Source organism: Sapajus apella, unplaced genomic scaffold (assembly GCF_009761245.1).
Source record: "Sapajus apella isolate SASKATOON/1434 unplaced genomic scaffold, GSC_monkey_1.0 scaffold100, whole genome shotgun sequence".
Lineage (NCBI taxonomy): Eukaryota > Metazoa > Chordata > Mammalia > Primates > Cebidae > Sapajus > Sapajus apella.
In genome coordinates, this window is record NW_022437040.1 from 5,834,296 (window position 1) to 5,856,684 (window position 22,389).

General features: G+C 39.9%; 1 protein-coding gene across 4 annotated transcripts in view; it reads right to left on the reverse strand.

Annotated features, from left to right (window-relative positions):
* Window positions 1-4,661: 4,661 nt before the first annotated feature.
* The window catches only part of NET1 (neuroepithelial cell transforming 1), a 47,768-nt gene continuing 30,040 nt past the window's right edge, over window positions 4,662-22,389 (reverse strand). For 3 of the 4 annotated variants that reach the window (XM_032258220.1, XM_032258223.1, XM_032258221.1), the window contains 9 exons: window positions 10,865-10,972; window positions 10,306-10,473; window positions 9,861-9,923; window positions 9,444-9,540; window positions 9,238-9,314; window positions 8,331-8,588; window positions 7,725-7,895; window positions 6,601-6,787; window positions 4,662-6,507 (listed from right to left, as the gene is read on the reverse strand). In XM_032258220.1, the coding sequence (XP_032114111.1) occupies window positions 6,101-6,507; window positions 6,601-6,787; window positions 7,725-7,895; window positions 8,331-8,588; window positions 9,238-9,314; window positions 9,444-9,540; window positions 9,861-9,923; window positions 10,306-10,473; window positions 10,865-10,972 (1,536 nt within the window). In that variant the 3' untranslated portion in view covers window positions 4,662-6,100. Of the gene's footprint in view, window positions 6,508-6,600; window positions 6,788-7,724; window positions 7,896-8,330; window positions 8,589-9,237; window positions 9,315-9,443; window positions 9,541-9,860; window positions 9,924-10,305; window positions 10,474-10,864; window positions 10,973-16,089; window positions 16,392-22,389 lie in introns of those variants that run through there. The other variant, XM_032258222.1, reaches the window with a different exon arrangement.

Consider the following 22,389-nt stretch of genomic DNA (forward strand, 5'->3'; position numbering starts at 1 on the left):
ACCTCACGAATTACCCCTGGAAGCTGCAGGCTGCTGGAGCTGGGAGCTGGGGTTGGGGGTGGCTTAGAGGAAGGTGGGGATGGGGTGGCCTAGAGGAAGCTGGGGAGTCGGCGTGCGAAAGGAGCAGGGACGTCTGGGCAGGAGTGCAGTCATGTGAGCTGATGATGGAGTGGGGGCTGCGGGTTTAGGAGGCCGACCCTGGATAGTGGTACTTGGGGGAGAATCTGGGGTCGGGAGCACATGTGCTGAAGAGCTGATTTCCCCCTGGGAGAGGGGCTCTCTGAGCTGAGCTTTGGAGCATGGCTTGGGGGTTTGGGGTAGGGTAGAGTGGGGAAGGACATATCTCAGGCTGGAGGGAGGGCAGCCTGGGTGGGAGAGGAAAAGCTGGTGCCTGGTGGGACAGGGCGGAGGAGGGAAGAACAAACACAGGGGCACTCAGACGCATTGATCTCAGCTTTGCCACAAGCTAGCTGCCTGATCTTGGGCAATTCACTTGATCTTTGTAGATTTCAGGTTCCTCAGTTGGCAAAGGGGATCAGACTGACTGATCCCTATACGATTACAGGTCTAACTTCATAGGTCTGTCCCTGCTTGTCCTGCCCAGTGAAAAAGGAAAACAAAAGCCCATCCACCCACACCCAGCAGCAGCTGTTTTGAAGTCTGGATTTTAAGGGAGATGATCAGATTTCTCTGAATCCAGCTAAGTTTGCCGTACTTTCTGGTCTACTCAACAGCGAACACTTCCAGGTATTGTAACACTATCTCCTTTCGTAGAAGACAGTAATGCAGCTAGCACACTGGCCCTTGGTGAAACTCTCAGGGCCAGGCTGGGTGGATTGCATCCTTAGGGGCTGAGGAGCTTCCTCGGTATCTTTTTGTTGCCTCAGCTCACACGGAGTGTGGCAGCCACGTTTGTGTGGCAGAGAAAAAGGTGTCAGCAAAGGAAACAAATCATGGTAGAGAGAGAGACAGGGAGGAGAGGAGAGGAAGGAGAGGGACTGCATTAATTAAGCCAGAGTCCAGATTAGCCTAATCCGACTGCCAAGTTGTAATGGAGAGGACACCAAGTGTGGAATGCAGGCCAAAGGTCTGAGCTTCTGTGAGATGGTAGATAGCAAATGAGTATTTTGAAAAGCAAAGGCTGAGAGTTTTGGGGGAGTTAAGAGGTGGAGGAGCTGGAAACGCTATAGATCCCTTTCCTGTTCGTTTTTTAAAGCGGTGGGTTCTTGCCATGCTGCCCAGGCTTACTGTAGTGGCTACTCACAGCCAGGGGCACGGCTCGCTGCAGTCAAACTCCTGGGCTCAAGCCATCCTCCCACCTCAGTCTCCTGAGGAGCCGGGGCTGCAGATGTGGGCCACCACATTCAGTTTCTCTTTTTAACTTTTGCTTTTGAAGTAAAGAATTTCAAATATACACGCAAGTGTGTGTAAAGGGTAATGAATTCCGGGTATCTCTGATCCAGCTTTAGCGATTCCCAACTTATGGCCAATCTTGTTTCATTTTTGTCCCAACCATTCTCCTGCCTCATAATGTCAAAGAAAATCCTAAATGTCATTCAATTTTATCCATAAACATTTCAGTAATGCCTCTATGACTCTAATCACAGTGCCATTGTTAAACATAAAAATCTAACAGCAATTACTTGACTTTAAACATATACTCAGTGCTGGATATTTTCTTACTTAAAATGATTTAGCTCTAAATGAGGGCCATGCATTGCAATTGTCTCTTAAATCATAGATGCCCCTCCATCTCTTTTTTCCAGTTTCTATTTCACTAAAGAAGCTCTACTTGTGCTAGTTACCTGGAGATCAGATCCAGGTGTAACCCTGGCAGGACTTAGCTGGGATACAGGTCCCTTGGGAGGCAGTGGCATGTGTTGTGCCCTTACTGATGACCCTTCAATGTGTCAGGGTTATGAGATGTGACACTCTACCCATTCATTTATTAGCTGGCCTACTGCTATGCAGTCTCCCCTTTGTTAGCTGTCTGGCTGTCCCGAGGAATGGTCTGTAGATGGTAGGATACGTGGCTGATTCTTTTCCTTTATTTACCAGTTTTCAAAGCCCGACATTGGTTCCCTGAGATACTCCAAAGGAAATCAAAATTTTTATTTTGTAAAGAATCATTACGTAGCTATGGGCTTAAACGTATTTCATGTTTCAATCCATGGTAGTTATTACCCTAATGAGCTCTAATTGTCTCAAGCACTTTTAAATTAATGCCCCACTTGTCATGAGACCTCTGTGCATCTCGGTACAGTACGGTGTCACTCCAGGCTTCCGCTTTCACCCATCCCAGGGGCAGCCCATCTTCTGAGAAAACAGGCACATTTCTTGAGTGAACAGGTCTTAGAAGGGGTATATTACCCTAGAACTATGTTGTATGAAATGGGAAGTAGTTTACAAAAGCATACTTGATATTTTTATGTTATCCCAAAGAAACATACTCAGCATGCTCCAATGTGTCACAAGTGTGACTTAGCAGACTAGTGAGAAGTGTGAAAGATGAATGTCTTTGACTCTTCTTTACACAACAAGTGTGATACCAGTGCATGGAGAACCCATAGGAACAAAGAGAATCTGTGCTCCCCAGCAGGTTTCCTGGAGTCCTGGTCGAGACAGATGAGAGGATCTCAACTTGGAGTCCACAGGGAAGTCTGGGGAATATCCCTGGAGCTCTGAAGTCATGAGGATGTGGATGTACACACATTTTCCTGGGAGAGGATCCAGAGCTTTTATTAGAATCTCAAATACACAAGGTCTAAGTGTAAGTACCATTGGACTTGAGTAACTGTCCATCCGGGAGTCTTCGGTCTTGCAGTTGGTTCTGGGGATTGCTGAGCGCAGAAAAAAAATTTCTCTAGATGTAGGGAGATTTATTTGTGAGGGCATTCCTCTCACTGGAGTTAGAGTCCACGGACAAAGGGTTATTACTCTTTAATTGGTGTTCTCTCATGCCAATTTAAAAAAGCCCATTTCGCCTGGGCGTGGTGGCTCACACCTGTAACCCCAGCATTCTGGGAGGCCAAGGTGGCTGGATCACCTAAGATCAGGAGTTCAAGACCAGCCTGGCCAACTTGGTGAAACCCTGTCTCTACTAAAAATACAAAATTATCTGGGTGTGGTGATGTGTGCCTGTGATCTCGGATATTTGGGAGGCTGAGGCAGAAGAATCACTTGAACCCAGGAGGCAGAGGCTGCAGTGAGCCGAGATTGTGCCACTGCACTCCAGTCTGGGAAACAAGAGCAAAACTCTGTCTCAGAAAAAAAAAGCCTGTTTGAAGGCTGAGATACCATCTACTTTGAACCCCTAGGACTCCTAAATATGTACTCCTTAGCCAGTTTCATCTCTAGGGATAGGCAGGAGTTTCAGCTGAGGAATATGAGGAAGACACACTGTAACACTGTCACTTTGGTCTTTCTGCCTGTCATCGAGATTCACAGATGGGGGCTTTAGACATTTTCTGATGGTTGTAAAATTACTAGCATTATAGCCATATATTTGAAATATTGTGCTGTCTGCACACTGAGAAAAGCATTAGACACAAAGTAGACCCAGCTACCACAAAAGTAGCTGAACACATATGATGAGTCAGTTGTGTCCTGATAGATCCCAGGGTGATTTACTTGTGACCCACTGATGGCTAATCAGATGGCCTGGTTTCCCTTACCACTGTGTGTGCACACATCCTGAGATGGACCACGAAGTTTAAGAAGTCTTTCAGGGCAGAGACTATTCTTTGCTGAAAATATGTAGGCACACCCACTAGAAGGTAAAAAGGCAGGGAAACTAGATTCTCTTCAGTTCTGACTCTGAACAGCTTAAGGCAAACTAGAAATATAGTGGGTATATGTTACCTAAAGGGGGCTGGCTCGATGAGTGACTCCTCCGTGCTGATCCAAGGAATTCAAAGCACCAGAATTGCTAGGAGGGATGCTTGCAAATATAAACCATCAGTCCTCTCCCCCAATGTCCCACAATCTGGATTCAATAAAATGGTGCCTGTGTGGTTGCAGGGCGTACATTAGGGGGTGAGGCCCAGTTACTTTTTTTCAAGCACCTCTGGTGATTGTGATGCCCAAAGAAGTTTGAGAACGAAAGGGCTAGATCATGGACTCTCTCAAACACAGGCGCTATTTCTAAGGAACACTCATTTGATATATTGACACAGATTCTGGGTCTTATTTTTTCCCTTGAGGGAACCAAAGGAAGATCCAGTTTTAAATAAAACATCATCCCATTAACAACACTTGAACTACTACTTGCTTCTTAAACTTCAGAAGCTGATCAGGGTAACTCTGGAATAACTGTTCTATAAAACACCTCTAGAAATGATTAGAAATCTTGCTTTCTGGTGTTGCAGGTCACAATCAACAGTGTAATATACACTTTTGAATGTGAATTTCCAAAATTAGGAACCTGAGTTACTTAAATTAAAATCTGAAATTAATCAGGATGCTTTGCTACTACCCTTACTATCCTATACAGAAAGTAACAGGTATTCAGTTGTCTTCAATACAATTGCTGTGTCTGATTATACCATGTTTTTAAAAGATGTCCTATCTTTTGTGAGGCTTACCATTATCTCCTTTGCCACACCAGCATATTTTGCCAGATGCCCCCAAAATAGCCACCAGGCAAGAAACCTTCAGGGTGATTATGTGTGTGCTTTTTCTTTTTTAATAGTATCATTCATTTGTACAGAAAAATCACTTGGATGGATCTATTTACAGTCTTTTCTGATTATCATATTTCCACTGGCCAAATATATTTCACAGAATAGTCAACACTGACTTGAATTGATCGCCATCATAATCGGGCTTTACTCCTCCCTTCCCCCTTTCAAAGATGATGATCCCACTTTAACAGAAACATTTTGTAATAAAAGATTCACCAGTCTTTTTCCATCTTATGAATAACTCCACCAAAATTGATCTAATATGGTCAAATTTTCAACACATTTCATTGTTTCTTTTCAAACTCATTATTTGCAGGTATTGCAAACCAAGGCAAATAAGTCCACATCCCCTCGAGCCTTCTACAACTTACTACACGCCCTCAAGGTAAGCTTCTCCTTATCTCCTTTCACACTTGTGAAATGTCTGGCACAACCAGACATTTTACTTGAAGACAAAACTACTCTCTTTTCCTTTCTTTTTCTTTTAACTCACTACCAATCACCTTCCCTCTTGCTTTTCAGACAACACTAAAACTTTCAACAAAATCTTTGAAGTGGTTTTCCTGCAGTCGCCTAGAACATACCAAGTCACTTCATGGGTCTTTACCCTGAAATGCTACACGTTAAAAATGGCAATTTTCTTAATTGGCTCAAAAACAGTATGGCTTGGTTTCACTTGGTAAAGTTAATGTGATTAAAATATATATATATACACACATACACACACATACACACACATTTTTAATCAGAAAGAAAAATAAAGACATGCCAATTTGAAAAGGCATCAAAGTAAAAAAAATAAAAGCAAATACTAAAAACTACTTTACAATAAAAAAATTAAATAATCGGCAGGTTAAATGAATGTAAAATGAGGAATGTACAGTGAAAAACTAAAGCATTCCAGTTGATAAAAATAAAAACCTACTCAGGCTTATAGTTTGTTTTCCAAGGAAGTTATGTTTCAAGGTAAATTTTGAAATACTCCAAACATATATTCCACATAGATTTTGGGTGCCAATATTAGAACTTCAAATTTTGCATGCAAGACTTATCAAAGAAACACTGGTAGAATTCCAGTATTTGCAAAATTCTAAGTTTTGGTGAATATTGTAAATATTACAATTGGTATTAGAAAGCCATGATGAATCCAGAATTTTAAGAGAAAACCCATTTCATAAATATTGTTTGATTAAAAATACCAGGCTTGCATGTTCTCAATAATTAGAGAAAATATATTTTTAAAAGACTGCAATTTAACAGTAATTTGTATATCTTTAGCTGCCATTAAAAAAAGACCAACCAAAAACAATGAAAATGTTACAACTGGTATAAAGTAACCCTATGATGCTCCCATTATAAGAAAACAAAACTGTACATTTATAAACAGTCTTTCCACCAGTTAACACACTGAGCTTTCTCTACACCAAAGTCTCTTTCCGTTTGCTACCAAACCGGGCTTTGTCCCTTGCTCTCCGGATGCCGGGATGTGTCTGGTGTGTCTTTACGCTCTTGCTGTCCTCTGCCATCTGCATGCCAGAGCCACATTTGTAAGTGTTTTCATCAACTTCTACCTGAGTAACACTGGAAACTGTGGATGCCCTCCTCTGGGCTGGGAGTTTCCTAGCAGAGGAGTGGTTCCCCTCACACTCTTCATGCAGCTCTGGCAGGCCCTGCGGCTCGGACGGACTGCCTGCCGACTGGAAAGGGGCAATGGCCGCGCGAATACAGTTGAACCACTGCTGCTTGTGGAACACATCATTGGCTTGCAGAGTATGAGACTGGCCGGGAAAGGGGTCATGGAAGCGAATTCTGAAGATATTTTTAGCTGGGGGAAAAAAAAGCAATCAGTCTAAAAAAAGGTTTATTCTACGCAAAATGGTCATACAATCTTAAACTGATTTTAAGGCCTGTATTTTACCCTTCTCTGAGTTGCCGAAAGCCCCTCGGAAGGAGCCTCCCATCCGCACATCTCCATCCTGCAGGTCTTCTAGGACCAGCTCCCGGACTGGGATTGGCTGCCGGTACACCTGGTAAGAGTGCCGCTCATTCCGTGTGACCGGCCGCGTCAGAACCAAGATGTCTTGAAACAGGAAAATGTAAAGTTTCTGGAGAAATAGGAAACAAACTCTTTCTGAATATTAAACTCGTGTTTTTCAGTAACTGAAATACATTGCTGAAATGACGACATGATTAATTTCATCAGATTCACTTTCTAAGAGCCCTCTTACTAAGTGACATTTAGTAATCACAAAGGCGGTGATTTCAAGGCTACGCGTGCATGTTATGTTCTATTTGGAAAGTTTTTCCAATCTCAGAAGAAATAACATGTTTCTTACTGGTATGTAATATCAGACTAAGCAGCAGCTACATGAGCGCTGTGTCACAAGGACCTGACTGAGTAACATGACTTGAGACACTAGTGTTGTGTACCAGTTTTCTAACACGAAGCAGGGATTAGAAATGGCAATGGTGCTATTTTGTCCCACAGAAATTTATGCCTTTGTAGAAAATCAGGCCTCATGAAAGAAAAATCAGAGATGTCTGATTTCAAATTTTTTTAAACAAAACTCCAACTTAGAAAATGCATGATGAAACAAAAATACCATTCCATGGCTGTACTTAGCTTTAGCAGGTACTTTTGTAATTAGCATTTTATAATAAATTAGCATTCATTTAATCTGCTTCAGAAATTTGTTACATAGTGCTAAAAACCACTTCCATAAGCATAAGATAAACTCTTAAAATATGTTTTGAAGGATACTTTAAACAGTATGGAACTAATACTGTATTTAAATAGGAACTCCTGGCCCAGCAAGTTGATTTATACTTTAAAACTAAAAAATAAAGTATTACTGATTCTCCACTGAGACATTTAAGGCATCTTATTTACTCTTAGTCATGGAACCCAAATGCTGGCTTTATCAAAGTTGGTAACACAAAATTAAAACCGGCAACCTTCTTTTACGCTGTCATGACTTTCCCTTCCCAAACCTGCCTGATAACTAACGTGTGGGAGGGAGGCCGCGCCGCGGCAGCACCTACGTGTCCGCTCTTGCTCCGCAGCTCCCCGTGGCACAGCAGCACTTTGCTCGCTTCGATCCTGGGGTCCCTCTGCTTCTCATCCAGATACTCCAGCTTGTCGATGTAATACTGGCACTCGGATTCCCCTTTCTTCAAGTTGATATCGGAGAGGACGCCCTGTATTATTAATACCTGAAAATGAGAAATTGACAGAGCAACTTCAGTGTATTAACTCATTCTGTTCCTTTCTGCAGGGCACACATGTCACATGGAATGGAGGAACTTCCATGCTTGAAGGGACTCTAGAAACCAGTGAATTCTGTCAGTCTGTTCACTTTATAGATCAAGAAAAAACAGTCCTACCAAACTGGGTGATTTGTCCAAAGGCAAAAAGGTGAGTTCAGATGAGAATCCTGTCCCTTAAGATATAAAATGTGCAAACTCCAGCACACATCTCCTTATCGCTTAGTGCACAGTGTACTAATGCACTGGTATGTAAAACAACAATTCACTATGCTGATGTGAATCAGTATCTTCAAAAGAGTCCAAAGTATCATTTTATATCTTTCTAAAGCAACCTAATGTATAAACTTGAAAAACAAAAGAATCACTTATGGGACTACTTACAGCATCCTCCAGAAGCTGAACATCAGGGTGGTCTTGCGGAGTGTGTTTAAGAATTTCTTTTAACAGTAAAGGGTACTTGACTAGGCGACTTCGAGGGATATCTAGGAAACTCCAAAGATCTAGTTTTCGGCTGAAGGGAGACTCAAGACATCGCTGGAGGAAGTCTTGGACTCTTGGATCCTGTTTCTTTTGATCAAGAAGAGCTTTGGCTGCCAGCTGGTTACTACAGTAGCCTCTGTAGGCGTTCAGGCGTGGTAACTGAGGAGTAATAAAAGGTATGATATGTTCCTGTTACAACCGAGTGCATGAACAGGCCTGTGAATGTGACACACAGAATGTACGGCTATTCTTGAGAGTTTTAACAAGCTGTGGTCATTTTCTTGTAGATAATAATGGAAACTGAATAGTATTTTAGCAATCATTAAAATGCTCTTCAAATTTTTGTAATTTGGCCAAATCCAACTGAAGACTCATGACTTCCACCTGCCTCCAACCTCAGATACTGGCAGTCTGTGCTCCCAGGACACTTGAGTGTCCTCCATTTGCCACCAGCCCCAAGACTGCCCTCACTAGGCTGTAAAGGCAGAGAGCCTTTCGTCACTGAATCCCCAGCGACAACTCCTCCAACAGTGCCCAGCGTCTGGTACGCACTTAAACGTTAAGTGAAAGAATGCAACAGATAATCACACGTAACGTGGGAATTCTATCCAAGCAGGAACATATTTGTAACACAAATGAACCTACAGCATTACTGAAATTTTTTTTTTAAACAGACTGTAACTTCTTATATCACTGTAAATTAGTTTTAATGCCTTATGTGTTTGTAGAATACAGTTATGGGATCAAATCAATCTCATATTCATCAGAAACTGCAACATGGCATATCTGGGGTCAACAACTCACTAACCCAGTTCACGAGAATGTGACCAATCTGTTCCACTGTTCCATCGGGCTTTGTTGCTTCTCCTATTCTTGCCAACAAATCTGAAGTAATAAAAAAGCAGAAAGACCAGTAACAGGTTTATTTAAAAAACAGGTCAGCACTACATTAAGTTTGGACTGAAAATTACTTGCACTACTACTCCTTAATGAAAATTAAGTGGCACATCTAACCTTCATGCAGAGGTATGTAGGAGTCCAGATCACCAAATATATGTGTGAGTTCCTCTTCTGACATGATGGACAACTTTAACATGGGGTCATGGTAGGCCTGTCAGAGGGAAGAAATGTGTCATGGAGAGATCATGCGAGGGAAACATGAGGGATCTATACTTGGAAACAGAGTTAATTATATAAAAGCCAGCATGGATCCTGTTTGCTACACATCAAAGAAAGTATGTGTTAATCCCCAAATAAACTCTTACTAATACTTATATTTGAGGAGATGTGTCTAGACCTCATCTAAAAAATGTATTCACTGGTAGATATTTTCTATTTTTCTACTTCTAAAGGTTAAGAAAACTATCCTTTAGATTTTGTGAAATGTAATTTTAAAAAACTAGGGCATCTGATAACAAGTTATTTACTGACCTTTCTTGCAAGTTTGAGATCCTCAATTAAATCCTGTTCACCTCGAGACATTTCATATATTGCCTAAAAAACATCCAGCAAACATCAGAGGGCATTTCTTCCTTTGAGAAAGGAAAATTATATACAACTGATATTTATATTATTTGATGTTTTGAACAGCATTTTAAAAAGTAACTCAGTCTGAAAACTATAATTCAGAATGGAATCCCAAATAAAAAGTTGCCATATGTTTGGTAATTTTACTCTATTAGAGTTGTTTAATTTGACCACCATCCATCATTAGGTTTTGTTCATCATGTAGTAGGAATTGTTGCTCAAACACAAGAAGTTAGTTTTATCATAGGCATCAGTTTGCTGTTCTTTTGGGAACACATATATTTAAAAAACGGGGTTCTTTTTAGAGTACAGGCCAATAAATAGAGTCTCGGTGCTGTGTGCCAGGTACCTCCTGCCGCTTGATTTCCCTGGTGGTGAGAGACTCCTTCATGCTGGTGTCTAGCATCTCTGACCACAGCGTGCTGCTCCTTCTCTTGGCGGGGGTTGGGACTGTTGACCTGCTAGATAACTTCTGGGCAGAGGCTGGGGATCTGTGGTCACCACGAAGGGTAAATGACTTTAAAAAAAAAACAGGTGAACAAAAGACAAAATAAGATTTGGAAGAGACAGAATTATTCTCATTTTCTTTTTTTTAAAGTTCCGAGAATTTCTCAATGCAGAAAACAATAATTTATCCGTTTCCACCTATCATTCTTACATATTTATCAGCTAAAATTACTTTTTTTTGGGAATAAAAATTAGCCAAGACTATGCATTGATATAAGATGCAAGTTAATATGAGGTGACACACTGTTCTGGAACAATATTCCTCACTAGCATATTCCAAAAAGAAAACTATGTTTAAGTATAGTAATGCAAACCTGTTTGCACAGCTCAAAGAAAAATACAAATTCCAGGCTTCTATAGAAAGTCCCCTGACTACATGACTCTTACTCCTCTCTTTTTACCTGTATTGTTTGACCAAAGCGTCTGACAGCTCCATTTCTTACAGGAGAGATTAAATTTGCCAACGATGTGACACGAGCCAGAGGTCGGACTCTTTTATTGCTTGGCTCCTATGAAAACAAGCCAGATAACAGTAAATGTATGTTTAGGTGAAATGATTTCATACAAACTTGGGCAAAGTAAAGCCCTCTCACAAAACAATTTTTGTACACTGTAAAATACAGAAACAGGAAAATAATAGTTCTTTATTGTCAAAAAAGTAAGAACTCTATTGCACAGCAGTAACTTTTAAAACAAGTGAGTAAGAAAGGCCAGTCAAATATTTGAATATCACTTTGAGAACATAACAAATACTACCATTAGGGGAAAAATTAAAACAAGGAAATTACATCCTCAAATCCAACAGAACTTTTTAGTTTAATGTGGTGAATAACTATTTTAAAGAAGCATTTTTGTTATAAAAATTTTCAAAAATCCATGAAAGCAGAGAATGGCATAATGGATCCCATGTGTCTATCATGCGGCCTCCACAGTGTCTGGTCTAACAATTTGTTTCATTTCTGTCCCTACTTAAATATTTTAAAGCAAATCTCAGACATGATATCATTTCATTCTTAACTACTTCAGTTAGAAAATATAACCTTTCAATAAACGTGTCTGACACTGGAATGGGCTGAAAAATATTGAAGCGAAGGCAGGGAGGAGTTAAAAGAGCTCCAAGGCTCTGAAATCTGACGGGGTGCAAATCCTGGTTCTGCCGCTTGCTAGGGCACACCCTGGGTTTCAGTTTTCTCATCTGGCAAATGGGGCTAACAGTAGCACTTCTCTTATGAAGTTGTGGTGAAGAGTAAATGAATAACAGGGCTTGAAACAAAGCCTGGCAAATATGAAGTCTGAGCTATTACTAACATATTTTAGGAACATGTCTATTTACTACATAGAGTGGGATTCATAAATAGATTCTCAAACAGTAACTTATTAAAAGTATAGACAAATTGAGAAGAAATAGCTATGATTCCATATTATTGCTTTTAAATAATATCGCACACACATCACTTGCTCAAGGACTTCAAAACTTCATAAACATTGCATTATTCTAATTTTATGGCTAGAAAAATGGAGGCATCCATTAGGTGACTCACACAGTTACTGAAATGAAGAATGCCGTATCACAGAACTAGCAGGTCTATTCCTCATAATGTCTATGGAGCATAACTACTTGTATTTGTGCCTCTGACAGCCGTGGCATACTTGACAAAATAATTTTCATGAGAATCCAGGAGGATATATAATTTTAAATTATCACTGAAAAAGAAGGTATTTAAAAATAACAGAAGAAGCAACTTTTTCTAAAAATTCTTTGACATAACTAAAGTCATATAAAAAGGAAGGGGTGTAGAAACTGAGTAAAAATAAAGCCTTTAAACAACTAAAGACTATATTGACCATTTTTGGTTTGGGTAAAAAAATATTTTAAATAAACTGACAGAAAAAGTTATTTGGAAAAAAATGTAAATAATTTAAATATCCAAAGAAACAGTTAGACTCATTAAAGCTCCTAAATGTATACATATATGTCAGAAAGGAATGTGAACTATTAAGGAAACTTGGTAGATAAAGAGAATTTAGAAATTTGACGGCTTTAAGAGGCAGAGTTATAGACCAACCCCTCAGACCAAATAATCAACTCCAAAGTAAAACTCTGAATATAAATGAACTGAAAAAGAAACCTTGGTGATATGTAATAAGATGGCACACACTGTGCTTCTGAGCACGTGTGGATGCCTCCCCCACGTACATCTGTGCTGACTGACTGACACACGCGTGTGCAGGGGCCAGCACAAGCATTCCTTTCCATTTAGTAAAGACAGCACAAAGAGTCTCCTGTTGGACTGAAGATTGAATTACCTCACAGAGTAAGAAATGCCGACATTTCACAGGAACAAAGCAGTTGTCAGAAAGTTCTGTTCTGCTTTTTGGGAAAAGAGGTTAACTCTTGTTTCATGAATAACAAATTTGACTTCCCAGAAAATATAATATTATGAAGGGAAAATTTAGTTAGCAGGAAAGAAATTTTTGATAACTATTTTATCATGTAAAATCAAATTAATGACAAAACAATTCTTATCTTTATAGGACCAGTTACCAACTACCAACTACCAGCTTTCTGGTAACTCAAAATTATGTGACATTTAGAAATTACAGAATTTATATTTAGATAAGTGAATGTAAATATATCTAAAGCATACTTCTGAAACGAACACAGGTTTTGCTGATGCAGTCTCTTCAGGGTGGCAGATTATGCCAAGTGGTATTTGGTGGTTAAATATGTTTCACAGTCCTTTAAAAAACCCAACTACAATCACACTTCTCCACAAAGGAAATGCTACTCTTCAGAGTTTATCAAGTCTAAGAGGTCTTGGTGAGTATGACGCTTACTCAGGAAATACAGGTTGGGGGAGGGAGAGAAAAGGGCACTTTGCGCTTTCTGCACATGGTTTTAGAAACTGAATGGTGGTAAGTTTCCTGCCTCAAAGGACATACGTGAAGAATGTTTGGCAAATACAAAACATTTAGCATATATATTTTAAAAGTATGAAAAATTTTAATGACTAACAAAGTGTGATTATGAAATGTAAAGGTGTAATGCTACTACTAATTTCAGGATACATAAACTATTTGAAAAAAGCATCATACATGAAAAATTCTATGGAAAAGTGATATGGATTAGGCATTCACAGACCACCTAAAAGATTGGGACAAAAATGTATGTCTTTTGGAATACAGGTTAGAAATTGGCCCATGTGAGCTGAAACCAAAAGTAGTTTTCTTTTTCTTTTTTTTTTTTTTTTTTTGAGACGGAGTTTCGCTCGTTTGCCCAGGCTGGAGTGCAATGGTGTGATCTTGGCTCACCGCAACCTCCGCCTCCTGGGTTCAGGCAATTCTCCTGCCTCAGCCTCCTGAGTAGCTGGGATTACAGGCATGCGCCACCATGCCCAGCTGATTTTTTGTATTTTTAGTAGAGACAGGGTTTCACTATGTTGACCAGGATGGTCTCGATCTCTTGACCTCGTGATCCACCCGTCTCTGCCTCCCAAAGTGCTGGGATTACAGGCGTGAGCCACCGCGCCCAGCCAGTAGTTTTCTTTAGAGGTCCATGTGAACTATCTTAATAATCTTGGTTTGACTATTAAGAACCTAAGTATCTGTAGTCACAAAACAGATTCCTAACACAGTATTTAGAACAGACCGGACACAGCATTTGGAGGCGATGAAGGGTGAGTGGAATAGGTGCACACCATCGCACCACCACCAAATGGAAGGCTCACCAATAGTTCCATTCCTAACACTGTTTATTTTTGTTTTGGAGTGCTGAAAACATGTTATGGCAAATTCAAGCTTAAAGAACAGATAGGGATACTGGAACCATACTCTCCTCAAAAAAAAATCCAAAAATCCATGGGAATAAACAAAGAATGCCAACAAGCTTTACATGCCCAGTGAATTTTCTGCTGCAGGGAACCTTTCACCAGGGCTAAAGTTCACTTGGAGGGGAAATAACCCAGCACCCTGTAACGTAAGTTTATGTTGTTAATTTAGGTTAATTTTTAATCAGATGATTGAGGTTAGCTAGCCAGTCACATGCATTATTATAGGCAATCTACCCACAGATCAGCGTTTTAATTAATGATAGTAATCTACTTGTAGTTAGATTTTGTGCCTTAATTTCTGGATATCTATAAACAGAAAATTGTTGAGAATAACTTATTTTATCAGGTTATTCCCTTATACCTAACTGCAACATGGAAAAATCCTGGTGAGAATTCAGCATTTTATAGAAAAATTTTTTCTTCTAATGATGCCAGTTACAGAACATTTTAGGAGGGTCTCTTCTATAATCAATCATACCACGACACTGAATAAAAAACAGTATGTGTCTGAGTTTATTTCTTTGGGTTAATAAATAGATAATCTTCTCTCCTGCTTAGCAAAAACTTTAAAATCAAAAGAATGAAAAGTTATTTTTAAAAAGATAAAAATGAGTTATGATCACATGGGATTTCTTCCTTTTCTAGAAATACCGAAACTATTTAAAGCTGTGTCACTAGATCTAAAACCCGGACAACATTCCTAGTGTTTTCAACTTAGGAATAAAGGTGAGGCAGAAACACAGCCCATGCCTAGTACTAAAGATCGGTTTCTATGGGCCCAACAGATAGATGATAAGCTGCAGGATCCACACTAGTGACCGCGGATGACTACTTTACTCAAAGGAAATGCTTATACATTTTGAGAAACCTGAGACACATAGGCAAAGACCCAAACCAAAAACACAGAAACTAAAGCCAAACACCACCAGACAGAAGTGTACTTCCTGGAGACAGCAGCTGTTGTACTACTAGAAGGTGTGTGTATGTGTACACGCGACAGGCAACGTGGCTGGGGTATACAATAAGCTTTACATATTTAAAATGCAATTAGATAAGTTTTGACGTGTGTATAGAGATGGAAACCACTGCCACCAACAAGAGATACACAGTTAATGCAGGAACACTATTCTGAGCACAAAAGTGACAATGCAGTATGCAAGTATATAGTATAAACAATACCACACAATATTAAATCAGATTACATAAAATGGCACAAAGTATTTGATTTATATTGCTAAATGTTCATAAAGACAAAAAAATGACTTCAGACAAAGCAAGGAGGGTAAAAAGAATGAGTCATTAGTTTAAATATTCTAACAGGTCTCTGAAGAAAAAAGTGGCATACAATGAACTCATCAGATGGACGAAAAACCGACACCAGGTCAGACTGCACTTCAGTAGCAATTCGTCCACTAGCACTGATTTACAAGGAGGGGATTCTTTTCCTCTTACTCCATTAAGGTAGTTTCTAAGACTGGATGATATAAATTCAAGTTAAAAAAATATATTAAGCATCGGAAACATGACAAATGTAACCAGAGTAACTTATACATTTAAAATCTTTTTTCCTTTTGTATAAAAGCGGTGTACACTCAAGCTATGCTACGTACAAGCTATTTAAAATTAGACCACAGTCCCTAAACACATTTCAAACTTGCACATAAACCAAGAACATACATTTTAAAGAAAAGATCAAAAGTTTAAAATTATACTGTTAATGACTTGTTAAAAGATCTTAAAAGCTCCGTGGAGTTAGAAAACACTCCTTTTGCCTAATGTTTCTCTTAAAGTCTTACCTCTTGTTCTCTGAAGGACTGGTTATTGACATCTAGGACTCGGATGGTCCTTTTAATAGGTAGGAGACCTCCACTCTCATCATGTGCCACCATGCTTCCCAAGTACCCCCTCAAACCTTTCCAATCAATCCACACCGAGTCAGCCCTGTACCAAAGCTAGGCAGAGGCACACGGGCTTTTCTTCCCAGAGCTCGGCCACCCTCGGCAGCCACGTGCCCATGCCTCTGGCGCGGTGGAGCAAACGCTTCTGAGAGCCGCAGGCAGCAGGCACTGACTCCAGGGCTCTGGGGCGGGGCCACAGCCAACCGGGCCCTGGGGGCGGGACCTGCCACCACGTGACTTTAACTGACAGCTGGGCACACCTAGGCCTCTCAGCTTTCGTCCGGGGGCGGGGGAGAGAAGCTGGGTTCAAGTAGGGCAGAAGCTTCTCTTCCTGATTTAAAAAGCATTCCCAAAGGAAAACAAATCGCTAAGTTATCTACTCTAGTGCTTAGTCACAGACAGACTTTTCCTATAAAACGCTATTGCCTGAACAACTTGACAACTCAAGGAAATAGAAATTCTTATTCAATAGGGCTAAGTCAACGTATACAATGAAGAAAAGCCTAATTATCCAGGACGCTTGTTTTTATTTTACAGAAATGTAAGCATATTCACAATTATAAAATTATTTAAGTCTTTAAATAGTTCCCACCAATTTTTCTAAAGACTAGCAGGGTAAATACAGCAGGCGCACTTCTGTTCCCTCTATTCCAGAAGTAAATCTCTCGTGAGGTTATGGGTAAACTGGAATACTTCAGATTTGAAAATTCAGTATTTCTTAGAGGCAGATACTTTTCAGTATGTTTTAACAACTTGATTATCTGTGTACTAGGTATTTCATAACATAAAGGTGATTTCTGTTCCAAATATATATAATATATATAAATGTGTAATAATGTAACAGGGTCCTTCTCTAAACTGAATGAACTGATTTTGATCTAGTCCTAACAGGGTCAAAAGACTACTTAAGAAGTCTGGCATTTTACAGGTGAAGAAATGAGGCTCACAGAGGTGAAGTGACAATAATGACAGTGACCAGTAACAGTCTCCAAGTTTCTAGCCTATATCTTTTCTTCTATGGAACAACACTACTTTTGTTGGTTTGGCAGGCCTGCTATGAAGCAGATTTCCTTTTAAACACAAAATTCGTTATTCTATTTTGAATGGTAAATTTATTCTATAAACTATAACGATGCTTGTATATTGGAAAAATGTTTCTATTGTTAGGATTTATTAGAATCAGAGACATCTATTATATAAAAGGCAGTATTCTAGATACTTGGGTAATAAAAAAAAAAATAGGCTTCATATCTGCTGAGAGACCACTGTGTAAAGATAGGCCACATGAAGAGATAACTGATGGCAGACAGCTTTTGCAAATTCAGGAGTTCTGGAGGAGAAACCACTTTTGGTAGTGTTCTAAGCTAACACATGGCTGGGAACAATACCAGGAAGAGGTCTAAAATGTTACGTCTGTGGGTCCTTGAATGTAATGCTTTTCATAGGTTTGAGCAAGAGAAAATTTCAAGGAGGATGAGGGAGTGAGCCCACACTGTGAAGTCATGAAATGTGGGTAAAGATGGAGCAGATGGCTATGCTGAACAGGTGAGAGGCATAATGACAGCTATGTTGTAATAAGATATACAAATGTGACCGGTGTTTAAGATGGTTGAAAGATGACTGAAAACATAACGCAAAAATCACAATGAGGTAGCAAGAACTTTGCCTAAGGTAGGAGCAGTGGGGAAAAGGAAAAAGATATAAGCAAGAAGTCACAGATGCCTACAATTTTTTAAACAGGAGGGGTAACTGTTAGTGCAAATAAAGAAGGAACAAGCTTTGAAAGAAAATTCTAAGTTACATTTTAGATATACTGAGTCTGAGGCAGTGGAAAAACATGCAAATGAAAATATTCTGCTGGTAGGTGAAAATGTTGGACAAAAACTTGAGGCTGGAGGCTAAGTACAGACTGGAGAGTCAGATGCAGAGATCCAAATCAACGCTATGGGAGTGAATGAGATGCCTGGGAGAGAAAATCTGGACAAAAAAGAACATGGTCCAAGGATCTAACTTTGAAGGAAAGCCAAGGGAAAGAGAATTCTGCAAAAGGAATAGTTAGAAGGAAAGAAACAATGCAAAAGCCAAGGGAATAAAAAATGTTAATTACAGCAAAGAGGTAAGGAGGGTAAGAAAAGAGCCACAGATTTAGTGATTACAAGTTAAATGAGGGTCTCAAGTGTGCTATTTCAGTGCAGTAAAGACAGAGGCAAACTACAGGAGTTGAAGAGTGAATGCAGAAGAACAGTGGGCGCAGACTACTCATAAAGACAAATAATCTATAGAAAGTAATTGCCTAAGGTTTGCAGGACAGTGCTATTTCTTGCAGGAAGACCACCACTGCCCTTTTGTATAAAACATGGTTTTATACACAAGATGATGTCAATAATTCATCCTTCTTCTTTGAGTTTATTTTTTAAAGTAATGGAGATTGGCTCTGTTTCATCATCTACTTTCTACTGTCTGGTCTGTCCTGGGCAATATGTGTGATGTGGTTGGCCTTAAGAGTAGATGGCTGTAGAGGACACTTCCATTTAGCATGAAAGAAGAAGCACCTGAGAGATTGTGGACTCCTAATTTTACAGGTAAAAACAGTGATCTGCCTAAATTCTCAGAACAGCCTAATTTCTAATCTGAACAGCCTAGGCTAGACCCCAGCAGTCTGGTTCATCAGTTAAAATATGGCATAAGTAAGGCCAATACTTTACAGCCACACAGTTTCTAAGGGAATAAAGGATTACGTGCAGTGGGAGTTAGGAAAGAAGCAGCTTGGAGTTCTCCTGGAATTCTTACCCAATGTCCTTCTTGAAACCGTTTTTCCACGTAGTTCTGACAAAAATGAGACCAAGATAATGAGGAGAAAGGGTATCTTTCAATCTCTCCTTCAGCTGGGGACACAAGAGGTAAACACAGAAGTCTTTATATGTACAAACAGAAACAGAAAACAAATAGGGTCTACTGATGACAGCCATGTTCACAAAAATCCCAGCTCACCAACACTAAAATCTTAGTTTCATTTTGAATGCGGAGGTTTGGGGTCTAAATGTAGACAGTATCCAAAAAAGGAACGATGAACATGTGGAAGGTCAGCTAGACTCAAGAATCTTGAGTCCTGTCACAGTGCTCCATAAAACCAGAGGGCTAAACAGGCCCTCTGAGATCATTAACTCATCCTCTTCAGTTTTCTCAGGAGGAAACTTAATGGGTGGTGGTGAAAAATAGAAGAAAAATTTAAGGTCTTACTTTGTGCTAGAGTTCTATACATATTATCTTACTTACTCAACTCTATGAAGTACTTATTATCTCGATTTTAGACATGGAGGAAAGTAGGACTGACCAAGTTTAAGAAACTTGTCCAAAGGTACTTGTTAATCAGTGGCTTAACAGACCCGACTCTGGTCTGCTCAGCTGTGGTGGCACACTGTCCAGATTAAGATGGCCCATGTAAAACCTTTAGCACATATTCTGGGACACACTGAGTGCTCAGTAGATGTTAGCTGACCTAAGTTAACAGTAGGCCTAAGTTTAAAACCAAAGTCTTCAGAGTCCCAAGCTAATAGTGTTCACTAAATTGCCAATACTTCATAGAGGAGGAAACCATAAAAAAGGTTGAGAGATTAGCTGCCGTATAGTCTTTTTATAAGACACAGCGTAAGTAAAAGGATAAAATAGCTCCAGTTGTTTAAGTTTTCTAGTTTCCTTTTTTTTTAAAAGATAGAGTCTTGCTCTGTTGTCCAGGCTGTCGTGCTGTGGCATGATCTCAGCTCACTGCAACCTCTGCCTCCTGGGTTCAAGCAATTCTCGTGCCTCAGCCTCTTAGTAGCTGCTGGGTTTACAGGCATGCACCACCATGCTTGGCTAATTTTTGTAATTTTAGTAAAGATGGGGTTTCACCACGTTGGCCAGGCTGTTCTCAAACTTCTGGTCTCAAGTGATCCGCCTGCCTCAGCCTCCGAAAGTGCTGGGAATATAGGCATGAGAGACCCTGCCTGGCCAACAGCAACTATTTGTATGACTTTCTATAAATAGCATAAATGAGGTACAGATTCGTTTCTTTTCTCTGTGTAGAACATCTAGCATTTATAAACTTAACTGAATTATGTAATGGTAACGAGAAAGACAACGTTTCTCTTCTGTATAGAAAAGGAGTGTTGGGCCACCTGTTCTCCCCTTACAAGTGAAAAACTGCCTGGAATTTAGAAATAAATTAGAGCTTAGGAATACTCAAAACTTTTTTTGGTCTAGTTATTATTATTTATTTTACCTGGAACAATAACAAGCAATTGGAAATTAGACTAGGGAAGCCATACTACAGGCAAAGAGAAAACAAAATCTAAGTTCTCTGCTGCCCTCTACAAGAGATATTGTGAAATGCAATTGTCAACCTGTTTTTCAACTTTGTAATTATATTTGTAAGGACATGATATAGATGACTGCATAAACAATCTCTTAGTATGTGGAAAAATACGAACAGTAAGATCTGTATTTTCAGTCTTTGTACAGCCTTCATGTCTACATTACTAAACACATTTAAAATGATACAAGTGTATGAAAAAGATTCCACAACTCACAAGAAATGCTTTAAAGACTTTTTCTATATATAAGAAAACTACATTCTATTTTAAAACTCTGGAGTTCAAGATTCCGAGCATATACTCTATATCTCACTAAAAATAGGTTAAAAATAAAATTAAAAATCTTACTAAAAAGGAAGTATTAATTGCAAAGTGGAACTTTTAAGAAACCAGAGCTCCAAAATATCTAGTAATAACTTAAAAACAGAAAGAGTTACATTTGAACTAGATGAGTATGAAATAAATTAATAATGAAGTTACATGTGGATTTGAGTCTCCAAGCTTAGTACTAAGAATTTGGTTTGAGGGAAAAATCATCAGTTCAGACCAGTTAAGCATTATTAGACATACTTTAAATAAAATAGTCTCATAGGCTAGTAAGTTTGGTATTATCAAAACAATGGTTCATTTTTGCAATGACAACACAAGTAGCCAATCAAATGGGGTATCAGCACTGTTAGCGGTGACTTTTTATCTCAGGTAACGAAACACTTTCAGTATATGTAAGACACTTATTCTTCTGTAATAGGTTGTTGAATGGGATTCCTCCCTGAACATTTTTTCCCCTGAACTTCAGCTAAGGCCCCAAACTGAAGACAAAACGATACTGTGTCTTGTGCTCAGGCTCCTGTTTCCTCAATCCAATTTGACATTGCCATAGCATCTGGCTCCCCACAGGTGTGGCCCCACAGTCCCTTGCCTCAGCTGTACTGTACATCTCGTCTTCCACCCTGGGTTTCTTGGATGCTGCTGTGTGGCATGTGTGCACATGTGGCCTCAAGCGTGTGGAATGGACACCGAAAGGCACCTGTTGGCTAACAGAGCACAGGAGCTGAAGGATAAAAGCTCCTTTCTTCAGTCCCTCGAGAGGAGACGTCCGCAGTATATTTTACACGGCTCTTCAGAGGGTTCCAGCAAGATCTACCCCACTGTCCACGGTGGTGACAGCTTAATTAGACACTGCATAGGCCTCCTGTCTTTCACTTCCCCAGCTTATTCCCTGGGATCATACCTCAAGAAAAACCACCTGTCAATGAGTCTTCGTTTTAAGCTCTGACTTCTGGAGGAAATCTAGGCTAAGACATGGACACTGAGATTGGTCCTAGAGATCAGAAACACAGGATGATACTCTGGAACAGACTAGTAAAATGGTGACAAGGACTACAGGTATGAATAGGGATGAGACACAGAGTAGTGAGGCAATGCCTTACATAGTCGTGGTGGCAAATGATCAAGAAAGGAGCAATGGTAATTGTAATGATTGCAGCGTTGGCTGGCTTTTGTTAATTGCTTTAAAAGATTTGAAAAAGCAGCTGGGCCGGGCGCGGTGGCTCAAGCCTGTAATCCCAGCACTTTGGGAGGCCAAGGCGGGTGGATCACGAGGTCAAGAGATCGAGACCATCCTGGTCAACATGGTGAAACCCCGTCTCTACTAAAAATACAAAAAATTAGCTGGGCATGGTGATGCGTGCCTGTAATCCCAGCTACTCAGGAGGCTGAGGCAGGAGAATTGCCTGAACCCAGGAGGCGGAGGTTGCGGTGAGCCGAGATCGCGCCATTGCACTCCAGCCTGGGAAACATGAGTGAAACTCCATCCCCAGTCAAAAAAAAAAAAAAAAAAAGAAAA